The following is a 14,369-nucleotide window of genomic DNA, read 5'->3' as shown; positions in this document are numbered from 1 at the left end:
CCCCCCCCGCCGCCACCGCCGCCTCTGCCAGACCCTGCCCCACCAGAGCCAGAGGAGGAGATTCTGGGCTCAGACGATGAGGAGCAGGAGGACCCCGCAGACTACTGCAAAGGTGATGTGCTTGCCTTCCCCCCCGGGCCATCCCATGATTTGTTGGGGGTAAGGACAAAGGGAGTTAATGATGCAGACTACTTGATGTCAATATTGTTAAAAAATTTTTAGATTGTTTAGTATAAAATGATACCAGAAAATATGAGAGATATCAGAAGGAAAATTTTCTTAAGAGAGAGAAAGTGAAATACATAGGTGCACATACATATACTGAGTAATTTCAAGATTTAAATCTGCTGACAGAATTAAAGATGGTATACAGCAGGATACTTAAATATAAAAACAAAATAAGCCATCTGAGAAGAACATAGAAAATAGGTTGAGAACTGAAGAACTGATGCTTTTGAATTGTGGTGCTGGAGAAGACTCTTGAGAGTGCTTTGGACAGCAAGGAGATCCAACCAGTCAATCCTAAAGGAAATCAACCCTGAATATTTACTGGAAGGACTGATGCTGAAGCTCCAATACTTTGGCCACCTGATGTGAAGAGCTGGCTCATTTGAAAAGACCCTAGTACTGGGAAAGATTGAGGGTAAAAGGAGAAGGAAATGGCAGAGGATGAGATGGCTCGATAGCATCACCAACTCAATGGACATAAGTTTGCCAAACTCCGAGAGAGAGTGAAGGAAATGAGTGTGCTGCAGTCCATGGGATCACAGGGAGTCAGATCTGACTGAGTGACTGAACACCTACCACTACCAGACTCCTACTGGGGGAGCCAGTTTGTTGTTCATTACATTGGATATAAGTTTCCTGGCTGCCAAGACTATCAAGGAGCTCTTCCTTTCTCTGTATAGCATTGAGTTACATAGTATTTTGTCTGTGGAAAGAAAATCTGCCCATTTGTTTATGGAGACAGGGTTTTCCTGGCACTGTACTCAACAAAAAACCTATTTTGTGGGTTCTGCCATTGTGTGACATAGTAGATTATGTTTCCAGCTGTGATTTCACAGGATGCATAGAAATTATTCAGGTGAAGTGTTCTTGTATTTATGTTTTGTAAAGACCAAGAGCATACAGCTAAACTGCTAAAAGGCAAGCATATTGTATGATGAATATTGAAAATAATTTGATCCAGACCTCATACTCTGTGTAGACTGGATCCCAAGAATCTAGTAGAAAGGAAAGGCAGTCCATTTGTTACTTACCTTTCTCTCTTGGACTTTAATTCTCTGTAACAGACAATTATCACAGTTTGAATTCTTAGCTTCTGAACAGTTAACAAGACATTTATTTGCTACAAATTATGGGAAATGTTAATCAGATTTTATATCTTAATGATGCTGCTAAGTCGCTTCAGTCGTGTCCGACTCTGTGCGACCCCATAGATGGCTTAAGGATAGATGGCTGGAAATACACACTGTTTAGGCCATAAAGTGTTAATGCCTCTCTGTCTCTCTTGTATCTTAGTATCAATTTAGCTAGTGATTTCAGGTCATTTGTGTGTTGGTTGAAGAATAGTGTACTTTTTAATTACCAGGAAGCGAAAGTTATCATTCTGCTATGAAACTTCAAGAAGGAATCTTCCTGTCTAACATGATTTCTTCAGCGTTTTCTTTAGAAAATGAAATATTTATCTGTAGCATTTATATAACTAGTGATTATGACCCCACAGGTAAAGGTCTGTGCCTTCTAATATGGAAAAAAAGATGTTTTCCTTCCTCTCTCTTGTAATCTGCATTTCTTGGTTTGAAAATGAAGTTATATGAAGAGGAGATGTGGACAGCTGTCTTAAGATTGTGCTTCTTAGGCCAAAGTATCAGGCTGGTGTGAAAGAACTGTTCTCTGCAGAACGTTAGGCTCCACCCTACTGGAATGAGATCTGTTTGCCTCACACCTGGATCTTTTATGGTATAGATCATAACATGTTGTTTAAGATAACTGATAAACACTTTCAAGGAGCTGATGGAGTTGATTGGCAATGTCTGGGAAAAGAACTGTGGCTCGCCCCGCCCCGCCCCATCCATTAGAATAGATAACTTTCTCCCTGGAGGTGGATGAGTTTCAGTTACCAACATGGTGCTTTATCACCCATGAGTACTTTAGTATATTTTGCTGGCAGTCAAGTACGTTCTCCTGTGTTAACCACTACACACCTGTCAAGAAGTTAATGTTGATATACTTCTACCGTTCAGTCCTCGGACCCCACTCAGGTTTTGCCAGTTGCCCAATAGTGTTGTTTATGTGAAACCAATCCATTGCAGAATCACATTATATTTATTTTGTTTTCTTCTTCCTTTGATCTGGAACAGTTCTTTAGTTTTTTTCTTGACTTTTATGACTTTGACATTTTTGAAGATGTGGGCCAATTATTTTGTATACTCTTTCTCAATTTGGAATAACAAAATAGTGTTGTTCTGTGAGAAGTGTTCTTCTCATTGCATCATATCAGATAGTACATGATTTTGATTTATACCAGTACTATTGATGTCAACCACTTGTTCAGGATGGTGTTTGCCAGATCGCTCTATTGTAAAATTGCTCTTTACCCCCTCATAGTTAATAAGCAGTCTGTTGAGAGTAACTTTGAAGCTGTGTAATATTCTTTTGTCAGAAAATTTATTTGCTTCTTCCTTTCCCTCTATCCTATCTCTCCTTCCCTCCCATCCATCCATCCATTTATCTGTCAGTTTGTGTATCTTAAATTTACTCACTCATGGGTTTTCTGTTTATTCAGTGGGTTATAGTCAGTTACTTTCCTTATTTGTCTTGATGCTTTGATTTTCTCAAATTGGCCATTAGAAGTCCCTTCAGGCTGATTATGTGTCCTTTTGAAAAGTACCTATCATTCTTTTTTTGTTCTATACATTATTTTTTCACTCAGTATGTATTAGAAGTCACTCTGTAAACTACCTATGAAGCTGTGTCATTTGTTTCATTTAATGTTTTTTAAGTTTCGTGTAAACCCTTTTAACTAAAAAATTTTATACAGTTTTAAAGGTTATACTTTATCTACAGTTATTTCAAAATTTTGGCTATATTCCTTGTGTTGTACAGTACATCCTTGAACCTGTCTTATATCCGGTAATTTGTACCTCCTAGTCCTACAGCTGTGTACCTTCCTCCACCCCAAGCCTGTAACCATTACTTTGTTCTCTGTATCTATGAGCCAGCTTCCTTTTGTTTTTTTAATTTGCTGGTTTATTTTTTAAGTTTCTCATGTAAGTGATATCATTACAGTATTTATCTTTCTCTCTCTTATTTCAGTTAGCATGATGCCCTCCATGTCTGTCCATGTTTCTACAAATGGCAAAATTCCATTCATTTTAGTGGTTGTATAGTATTCCATTGTGTGTGTATGTGTGTGTGTATATATATATAAGACGCCATGTGTTCTTTATCCTTCTCTTGATGGAAAAAGTCCCTTTCATTCTTAAATCCTTTCTTATTTTCAAATAAGATGTATTCATCTTGTAATTTTCCTACTCCAGGCCTGGAATCAGCTTTCTCCACAAGGCACCCTGGAGATAACAGTATTTAGAAAAGAAGATCTGAGCATTAGAATGAGACTATTACTTTTTGGGTGTCCCTGCTTCTCAGTCTCTTAGCACAGAGCTAAAGACACACACTTCCTTTAGATTTGTATTTCTGTTTTTATTTACAGATATATTAAAATCCATGAGTTTATTATATCTCATTTCCACTCTTAATACCAGAAGATTCAGCTCATTTTTCTCCTTAGCCTATCTGTAGTTTCTTTCTTTGGCAGTAAGAGATTTGGCTGTCATTATCCTCATTATATTTACTTATTCAACTTCCTTGTATGTAAGAGTCACCAGTCATTGTCACTGCCATTTTGGACATGTCTGCCCTTTCCTTATTACCTAGCTTGTTCTTAGACATCCTTTGTTGCTTGGCACTACCTAATGGCTGTGTACTGATGTGTTCAGGAAGATGGAAGGAGAGAGCTGCCCTTCACAGTCTAAGGGTATGTTTTGCTTAGTCTGTGTATGTGGCTTCTCTCTCCTCTGTCACTTCACATCTTCACTTGTTTCCTTCATCTTCATTCTTAGAGAATCTCTGCCCTGCCAGCCACTTCTTAATAGTCCTGAAGTAAAAGAAAACATCAACAGAAACAAAACACATCACACCTTTTATCTCTCTTTACAAAAGACGTTTTTGTTCATTATAGGAGTTATAAGTATTTTGGGGGTCATGGTGTGGAAAGTCACCTGGAATCCCACCACCCACCTTTTGCTGCAGTAAGCTTTTAAGTTCCTGCAATTCTGAATCATTTATGACCAACCAACTTGTATCTTAACTTTTTACCTTTTTTTAACCTCTTAAGGTAAAGATAAAGCTCTTTCCTTATTCAGAGCATGTGCAGTGTTCGTTGTTTTAACAAAAAAGCCACTGTTTAAAGGTCTGATGTCGCTAATGCATTATTCATTGCTCCCTTCTATTGTGCTTGGCAGTCTCTGTGGCCTGGGACTCTTTCCCTTTCTTCACAGCTAACATGTTCCTGCCCATGAGTCCCGGGGGAGTATGGACTTCAGCATCTGCAAAACTTGGGTCAAAACCTGGCCCTGTTGCTCTCCATTTCTGTATCCTTGGACAAATCCCTTTGTTCTAGGCTTGAGTGTCTTCATCTCTCCTATAATATCATCTGTCTGTATAATAAAATATGTAATGGTATCTATCACCTACGATTTTATGAGGAATAAAATGAGATAAATATGCTTCTGTGTATCAGGGCATGTTACCTGATACCTAGAGAGAGGATTGTTCTGAAGTACGAATTCTGTTTTTGCCAGTCCTTTTTTTGTTCAATCATCCTCTTCTTGTGTGTATTACCATCTGTACTTACATGCTGGCCCCTGAGTGGTCTTAACTGCCTTACTTGTGGTGGACTTGCAAAGACAGTGGTCAGCACTGCTTCTTTCTCCCCTTGTTTTTTATCGGTTACCTTTGGTCAGTTGTCTGGGGCAGTAACTGTAGCAGCAGGCTGTGTGGTTTATTCTGGATTTTACTTCCAAGTTCAGAGGATAACAGGGGTCAGGTATGGAGTCAGCTTATAAGTAAACAGTTCCAGGAGGCCCTTGTGTAATACTTGCTCACTTTGTTTATTTTTTTTTTTTAAACTTACAGCTTCCTTGTCAGTGCAAAACTTCCTCCTCTGGGGAGATTTTAGTCTAATGTGGGTTTTCAGAGCGTGACCTGTACCCCCTGCATCAGAATGTTCCTAGGCTGGACTCTGAATCTTGAGTTGGAATCCTTGGGAGTAGGACCTGGACTCTTAAGTATTTAACAAGTTCACTTAGTGATTTTTTCTGCACATTGAAGCTGAAGTTGGCTCACATGGGGCACATACCATTTGTCCAAAACTCCAAAGCTATAACTGCAAGAAGTGATCCTTCTCTTCACTTTACTCTGAATTACTGATTTACTGTGAAAGAGGAATTACTGCTTTGAACTACATTATCTTCTAAAATTTCCCCAGAACTCTGAGCACACATGTACTCCAAGGACTAGTAAATGGTGAAAGAAGGAACATTGCTTTGATATATCATGCTGCCTGCACCGACTGACTTCCTCAGAGATCCTGTTTTGTAGCTCTCCTAAATCATTTTTAGATTAAGTTGGCACATTCGTTATGCAGTTTGTCACTTAACATTATTTCTGGAGACATTGGTTTCAACATAGTTGTGGCCTGATTGGTACTAAAACATGTCGTTTCCTTATTCCTTCTTCAAATCCCTGACACATCTTATTTAGGACCCTTGATCACCCATAGTAGTGCCCACGCCACCCCATCCCCCTTAGCACTCATGATGTGTGATTATACATTTATTTTTGTGTTTCTGATCTCCTTCTCCTCAATCTGAATGATTTCCTATAGTCAGGAGCAGTATGTTTTGTTAATCCCACTGCATTTGAACCATCTACTGTGCAGTAAGTGTTTTTGGTTGGGTGAAGAAATTGTCTCTGGTGTTAAGCTTCAACTAAGGGCAAGAGAGTACTGGTGTTACCTGTGTGTCTGAGAAGGCATGTCAGAGTGAGGAGGTTGACGTGCCATGGAGGACATACAAATCAGAGTATAGATCCTTCATTTCTGCTCTAAGTTGTCTTAAAATCATCCACGGTGCTTCAGAAAGCTTCAGTAGGGATTTGGGAATATCTTCTTCCAAACATAGGGTAAATAATATGAATAGTTGCCTGCTGAAAATGTGGACTGGCTTCCTTATATACAAACTCTCCTTACCATGTGTTTTTACTGTCCATTTGTGAACAGTTTAGGCTGGTTGAATGTTAGTAATTCTCAAAATTTAATGTTGGTTACAAGTTCATATTGGTCTTCTCTCCGCACAATCTGTGATTTATGACTATTTTGTAGTTTTAAGGTTTGCTTGTTTTTTAAGGAAAAAAGGCAATATTCATTACACAAGTTGACTTAGAAATGGTGTCATTTAGCTGCAATATTTTATTGAAAGTGTAGTCTTTTTTTTTTTCAGGCACAGCTTTATTGTTATTTTTTCTTTTGTTTTGAAATCAGTAAAGGAAACTGGGTTCTAGAAGCAGCAGTAATCTAATGCAGCAAGTTTGTGCATTTGTCTTTTTTGTTTATGTTTAAATACATCTAAATTATCACACTGTTGGCACACCTCATTTGTGTGAAACTCTGCACCATACCTACTAATTGTAGTAAAGTTAGCCTCCCATGCCAGTTAAAAAACTACTCTGGAAGATAATTTTCACTGAAATCTAACCAACCTTGGTTAAGTGGACAGTGACAAGATTATAAATGATACAAAAAATAACATTTTAATATTTGGGCGTCAACTTAAAGAAATGGTTTGCCTATACAAATTTTTGTAATTTTTAATATGTTCTACCCTCGTATGGTCCTCAGAATTAAACCACAATGAGCAGAAGAGGAAAAAGAATGCCACTGAGTGCCAAGGCAGAACATCCTGACAGAAGTAATGAAGGTAGAGTCTATCCTAAATATCAAGTGCAGAATTTCATAGGGCCAACAGGTTAACAGTCTATATTTTTCACTTACACAGGTGAAGTGGATTTTGCAATTGTCACTTATGTTAAATGCACCAAATCTCCTAAAATTGATACTATAAGGCTCCACCTTAAGTTTTCCAGACGCAACTGTGCAGAAGTATAGTCTTTTTTATTTAATTTATTTTTTGCAGTAGGTCCTTGTTGATTGTCTGTTTTAAATATAGCAGTGTATACTTGTCAATCCCAAACTCCCAGTCTATCCCAACCCCTCACCCTTCTCCTCCATAACTATAAGTTCATTTTCTAAGTCTGTGAGTCCATTTCACAGATTTAATTAAACTTAATTAACTTAAGTTAATCTTTTTTAAGATTCCCTATATAAGTGACATCATAGGATATTTTTCTTTCTCTGTGTGATTTACTTCAGTTGGTAAGTCCAGGTCCATCCAAAAATGTAGTCTTTAGTTTCTGTTGTTTTTAAAAGTAAAAAATAAACTTTATTCATTCACAGTTCTTTTCCTTAAAACCACTAACGCTGCATACATACTGAATTCACCATGGTAGTCTGTGTTTTTAAAAACTACTTGGCTTAATTTGGCTTACTTGAAGCCTTGAGAAGAGATTCTGCGTATCTATATGAGGAAGGTAATATGCCTGTGAATTTTTTACATGAGGCTTCATTATATTCCTTTTGCGGAGACTGAGGTGATTCCAGCACTGTCAGGCCTGTTGCTGCTGTGAATCACTAATGATGTGGCTATTTATTGATCACTAAGCTTTAGTTGCATAACCAGGGAATTCTCTGAGGCTTTCCTATATGTATTGTATTTTACTACAGTGATTGGAAGGGTAAATGAGAAACAGCCTGTGTTTTCTAGGAGTTCAAGGCCTTATAGACTTCGCTAGTAGAATATAAGCTCCTTCACGGAAGAGTCTGTCTAGGTTCCCGTTCCATGAATAATACAGAGGGAAAACAATCTGTGGTCTGCTGAATATGGAGTGATTGAATGGACCAGACTAAGAAACTACTGAAGTGCCTTTCTTTGTATTTTTTTGTGTGGTTAATTATAAGAGGAGGAAAAAGGAAAATTTGTGAGGATTTTAAAGGAATGAGGTTGTATTTGATTAGAGGTAAAAGAAAAGACTTCATAGAAAATGAAAAGGGGGCCTTTCCAGTTAAGAATAATTGAACTTTGTTGTTGAGGGTGGGCATTTCTCTGGTGTTTTCAGTGCCGAGGGTGCAGGTTAATCCCTGGTCAGGAAATGAGATCCCACAAGCTGCTGGACCAAAAAAAAAGAACTCTTGTAGTGTGATCACCTCTCTTAAAAATGTGTTTAAGGATGAAATAGCTATACCAAAATGTCAGCAGTAGGTATGAGGTTAGTGTGGAGGCTTCTTTCTATACTTTTATGTCTAGTTGTTGTAGTACCGTCTGTTGAAAAAACACTTTTCTTTCTCCCTATGGAATTGCCTGGTGCCTTTGTAAATAAGTTTACCATATGTATTAGGGTCTATTTATGGACTCTTTTCTGTTCCATTCCACTTTTGGTCTGTTCATGCTCCTACTCTGTGCTGCCTTGATTTGTGTAGCTTTATATAGTAAGTCTTGAACTGGGTAGTGGATGCGCTCCAACTTTGTGCTTCTTTTCCAGAATAGGTTTTGACTTAACTAGTTCCTTTGCATTTATGTATAATTTCAGCCTCAGCTTATACAGTTAATTTAGATGTCTTTCTTTAATAGCATTGAATCTTCTTATCTATTGCAGAAGAGCATAACTTACCACCCCTAAAGTCTTTTTTGGCATGTGGTTTATTTTGAGCTGAAAAGGGCCAAAAGACTCAGGAAGACACTTTTGATCTTGTGTGGCCTGTGCCTGCAGCGGCTTGGGTTCCCAGTCAGAGACTGAGACTGGGTCGCAGTGTTGAACACATCAAATCCTAGACTGGATTAATGGTGAGTGACAAGGGCTATGGCTTTTCAGCTTTACTTGGAAGAATTTCCACAAAGATGGAAAGTAGTGAGGCAAGTAAAGTATTTCTTAGGAGGAAAAGAGTACAGTATGTGTGAATAGACACACGGGCAGACTGAGAGGCAGAAAGTCCCTGAGTTGTGCCCTCTTGGCAGTTTAAATCACTTTTCTGGTTATCATGGCAATCACCAACTGTCAAGGCCCCGAGGGTTGTGTTATTTAGCATGCTAATGTATTACAGTGAGTGTATAATGAGGCCTATGGTCTCCTGGAAGCCACACCTTCCATCCTCTTGAGGCTTGTTGGTTCTCACCAGTTCTTTTTTTTTTTTTTTCCTTTCCTCTTTGCTGCTTCTCCCTGAAACTTAGATAAGAGTAATTGATTTCTAGAAAAATATTTTTAAAAAGGAAAAAAGAAGAGTAATTGGTTTCTATTTGGAGGAGGGACTGGGATATGATTCTGGGGCCATAGTCTTGGCAACATGTTTATTTATGTCTTTAATTTCAGCGATTTTTTTTTTTTCCCCCTAAGTTTTCAACGTGGAGGTCTTGTGCATATTTAATTTTGGGTTTTCTCTCTCTCTTTTTTTGAATGCTGTTGTTATTAGAAGTTGTTTTTTGATGGTGTGTAAAATGTAATTGAGTCATTGACCATGTGTCCTGTAACTGCTGAATTTGTTTGCTAATTCTATTGGCGTTCTATGTGCAGATTTTTTGTATTTTCTGCACAGTCATTTATCATTTCAACACAGATAGTTTTCTTTTCCTTAGCATTCATTATGTTTCTTTCTTTGCTTCATTGCTCCACACACAAAATTGAATAAAAGCGGTAGGACTGGACATCCTTATCTTGTTTCTGATCTTACAGTAAATGTGTCGACTTTAAAAAAATACATCTCTTTATTAGGTTATGATGAATCCCATGAATTTAAAAGTAAAATGAAAAGCATAAGGCTTACAAAGGAAAACAGTAGATGTCTTCACAACCTTGAAGTAGGGGGAGATTTTGTAGAGAGAATGCAGGAAGTGTTAAGGTTAAAACAATTAGAAATTGAATTTCATAAAAAATGAAATGACCAGCTTCGGATTAGGAGAAAATAATTGCAATGTATGTAGTTGACAAAGACCGTAAATTGGAGACTATATCAGAAAACTTTGTGAAATTTTAGAGAACTGTTCTTTGTATTAATTAGGGCATATACATTTGTCAAATATTAGGAAATTGTATATCTAGATTGTAGGATTTCTCTCTCTAGCTTCTTTGTCTTTTATTTGTTTTCTGCATTGAGCGTATATTTCTTTGTAGGTAGAAAAAAAAATGTTTGCAGAAAAAAAACTTAGCAGTGAGGAACCATTGCAGATTTTGACCAGGAAAGTGCTGTATATACTTAAGGATGATTAATTTAAAATCTTAAATTACTTGATTTGGAGAGAGAGAAAAGGTATATAAAATAGAAGATAAAAGCAGAGCATTACAGAGATAGCATCTTTATCATTGATAAACTATTGGACATAGAGGGCAGCAATGTCCAACAGTTTCCATAATGTCTGCAGAGCAGATCCCTAATGAAAATTCCAGACCCTAAGACTTGGGTGACGTTCTCTGGTTGGCAATACTAGGTGTACATTGTCGTGTGTCATTAACACCGACACTGCGTATTAGGAGAGGACGCTTAGAAGCTCTGAATTTGAGACCCTCCTTGATTCTGCCCTCGGTGTCTCTTTCCTCGACTGACATTGATTTGTAACCCCTCTGCTGTAGTAAATTGTAACCACAAGTATAACTGCCCTTAGTGTCTTTGGTGAGTTCTTGCCACATACTGCTAATTCCTGGAACTGAGCATGGTGTTGGGACCCTCCAAAGCTGCACCTGGTGCCAGTAGTGAGGGTGATTTTGGGGACCCTTCAACCCTGCACGTTCTGTCAGGCGTGAGGGTGCTCTTGTGAATGATTCTGAACCTTACACAAATATTATAGATTTCATAGGGAAACAAATGGTATAAGGAGTATTAAATGAATAAAAAAGATGTAGATAAGCTGTTCAGAGAGAAGCCTTTGAGAGATTCTGTGGGGCCAAGAGGAGAAAGAACAAGCGGGAGAACAGAGCAGTCAGGCAGGCAGGAGAGCAACTAAAGGGTTCTGTTCCCCTCGACGTGGGGCAGACTGGGGAGCTCTGAAGGTACAGCTGTTAATCTCAATGAAAATTTCATTCTTGGATATAGATGAGGGCTCGCTTGCATTTTGTACATGTCAGTGGCCCTTGTTCCCATGAGTCGGCCCACTGCATGGTCTGCCCCTCTGGATCCATTTGTCCCAGAAGAGGAGTTAGCACGTGGTTTGTTGCAATATTTGCCACTCCTGGTTCCTGTGGTGCTGCCAGCACCCTCTGTGAGGTGCTATGGTCTGTGTACTCAGTACCAGAACAGGACTGTGTGGGGCAGGCAGTGAGAGTGCCCAGCCTGGATGCCCGCATGCCTGTGCCCCTGCACCTGCCCTTTGTGGGTCCTGCAGCTATCCCGCAGCTCAGCCGTCCCACAGCCCAGCTCTCCAGCAGCCTGCAGGCTGGTTCAGAAAGGGCCCATAGTCCATGAGATGGCTTCACTTCTACTCCTTCTGTGTCCCGTCCTCTCCCACCCCTTTATGGGCTCACTGGAGCACAAAATCCCTTCCTTTGTGCAGCTTCAAACTGAAGCATTCTTACCAATCATTTCTCCTAGTTTGACTCTTTAGGAGCTGTTCAATGATTTCCTAGGTGGACCCACATGTTTGATTCTTATGTGGTATCTAAGGTATAATTCTAAATATGTTTACAAACAGAACCTGGTAAGGGGGCAAGTTTTTCTATTTCTTAAAATTTATTTTTACTGAGATATAATTGATATGTTGTGTAAGTTTTAAGGTGTACATTGTGTAGGATAAGGTGTTTATTTGATAGGTTTACATATTGCAAAATGATTACTACTATTCCTCTGTCATGAACTTCCCTGGTGGCTCAGATGGTAAAGAATTTGGCTGCAACGTGGGAGACCCAGGTTCGATCCCTGGGTTGGGAAGATCCCCTGGAGAAGGGAATGGCAACCCACTCCAGTATTCTTGGCTGGGAAAGTCCACGGACAGAGGAGCCTGGAGGGCTACAGTCTATGGCGTTGCAAAGAGACATGACTGAGCGACTAACACCTCTGTCATATCACATAATTATCATTTTACTTCTTTTTGTGATAGGAACGGTTAAGATCTTGTCTCTTAGCAGTACTGAAGTTTATAATACGTCATTGTTGTCTATATTTTCTCTTTTGTTTTCCATCTGAAACTAGGATAAAAAGGGACTGTGTTTCTGTTGTTGTTATTTAGTTGCTAAGTCATGTCCAACTCTTTGCGACCCCATGGGCTGCAGCACACCAGGCTTCCCTGTCCTTCACTATCTCTCAGAGTTTGCTGAAACTCGGGTCCATTGATGGTGATAGTATCCAGCCATCTAAAACTCTGTCACCCACTTCTCCTCCTGCCTTCAGTCTTTCCCAACATCAAGGTCTTTTCCAATGAGCCATCTCTTCACATCAGGTGGCCAAAGTATTGAAACTTCATTATGAGTACTTCCAGCGAATATTCAGGGTTGATTTCTTTTAGGATTGACTGGTTCGATTTCCTTGCAGTCCAAGGGACTCTCAAGAGTCTTCTCCAGCACCACAATTCAAAAGCATCAATTCTTGGTGCTCAGCCTTCTTTATAGTCCAACCCTCACATCCATACATGACTACTGGAAAAACCATAGCTTTGACTAGATGGACCTTTGTTGGCAATGTGATGTCTCTGATTTTTAATATGCTGTCTAGGTTTGGCATAGCTTTCCTTCTGAGGACCAAGTGTCTTTTAATTTCATGGCTGCAGTCACTGTCTGCAGTGATCTTGGAGCCCCAGAAAAGAAAATCTGTCACTGTTTCCACTATCTCCCCATGGAGGGACTGGATGCTATGATCTTTTCTGAATGTTAAGTTTTAAGCCAGCTTTTTCACTATCTTTCACCTTTATCTAGAGGCTCCTTAGTTCCTCTTTGCTTTCTGCCATTAGAATGGTATCTTCTGCATATCTTAGGTGGTTGATAATTCTCCCAGCAGTTTTGATTCCAGCTTGTGATTCATCCAGTCTGACATTTCACAGGATGTATTCTGATGGAGAAGCTCTATACAGTCAACAAAAACAAGACCAGGAGCTGACTGTGGCTCAGATCATGAACTCCTTCTTGCCAAATTCAGACTTAAATTGAAGAAAGTAGGGAAAACCACTAGACCATTCAGGTATGACCTAAATCAAATCCCTTAAGATTATACAGTGGAAGTCAGAAATAGATTTAAGGGACTAGATCTGATAGATAGAGTACCTGATGAACTATGGACGGAGGTTCCTAACATTGTACAGGAGACAGGGATCAAGACCATTCCCATGGAAAAGAAATGCAAAAAAGCAAAATGGCTGTCTGAGGAGACTTTAAAAACAGCTGTGAAAAGAAGAGAAGCGAAAAGCAAAGGAGAAAAGGAAAGATATAAGCACCTGAATGCAGAGTTCCAAAGAATAACAAGAAGAGATAAGAAAGCCTTCCTCAGCAATCAATGCAAAGAAATAGAGGAAAACAACAGAATGGGAAAGACTAGGGATCTCTTCAAGAAAATTAGAGATACCAAGGGAACATTTCATGCAAAGATGGGCTCTATAAAGGACAGAAATGGTATGGACCTAACAGAAGCAGAAGATATTAAGAAGAGGTGGCAAGAATACACAGAAGAACTAGTCAAAAAAGATGTTCATGACCCAGATAATCACGATAGTGTGATCACTGACCTAGAGCCAGACATCCTGGAATGTGAAGTCAAGTGGGCCTTAGAAAGCATCACTACAAACAAAGCTAGTGGAGGTGATGGCATTCCAGTTGAGCTATTTCAAATACTGGAAGATGATGCTGTGAAAGTGCTGCACTCACTATGCCAGCAAATTTGGAAAACTCAGCAGTGGCCACAGGACTGGAAAAGGTCTGTTTTCATTCCAATCCCAAAGAAAGGCAATGCCAAAGAATGCTCAAACTACTGCACAATTGCACTCATCTCACACGCTAGTAAACTAATGTTCAAAATTCTGCAAGCCAGGCTTCAGCAGTACATGAACTGTGAACTTTCAGATGTTCAAGCTGGTTTTAGAAAAGGCAGAGGAACCAGAGATCAAATTGCCAACATCCGCTGGATCATGGAAAAAGCAAGAGAGTTCCAGAAAAACATCTATTTCTGCTTTATTGACTATGCCAAAGCCTTTGACTGTGTGGATCACAATAAACTGTGGAAATTC

The 14,369-nt window shown here is 39.2% G+C and overlaps 1 protein-coding gene across 1 annotated transcript in view; it reads left to right on the top strand.

Moving 5' to 3' along the window:
- Positions 1-3: 3 nt before the first annotated feature.
- SRPK2 (SRSF protein kinase 2) overlaps positions 4-14,369 on the top strand; it is a gene marked incomplete at its 5' end in the record, with an annotated part of 79,206 nt that continues 64,840 nt past the window's right edge. Inside the window, one exon of the mRNA XM_010841496.1 lies at positions 4-112. Within this exon, the coding sequence (XP_010839798.1) occupies positions 4-112 (109 nt within the window). The remainder of the gene's footprint in view (positions 113-14,369) is intronic.

This window comes from Bison bison, unplaced genomic scaffold, assembly GCF_000754665.1.
Source record: "Bison bison bison isolate TAMUID 2011002044 unplaced genomic scaffold, Bison_UMD1.0 scf7180017864162, whole genome shotgun sequence".
NCBI lineage: Eukaryota > Metazoa > Chordata > Mammalia > Artiodactyla > Bovidae > Bison > Bison bison.
This window is presented reverse-complemented; position numbering and strand designations above follow the sequence as displayed.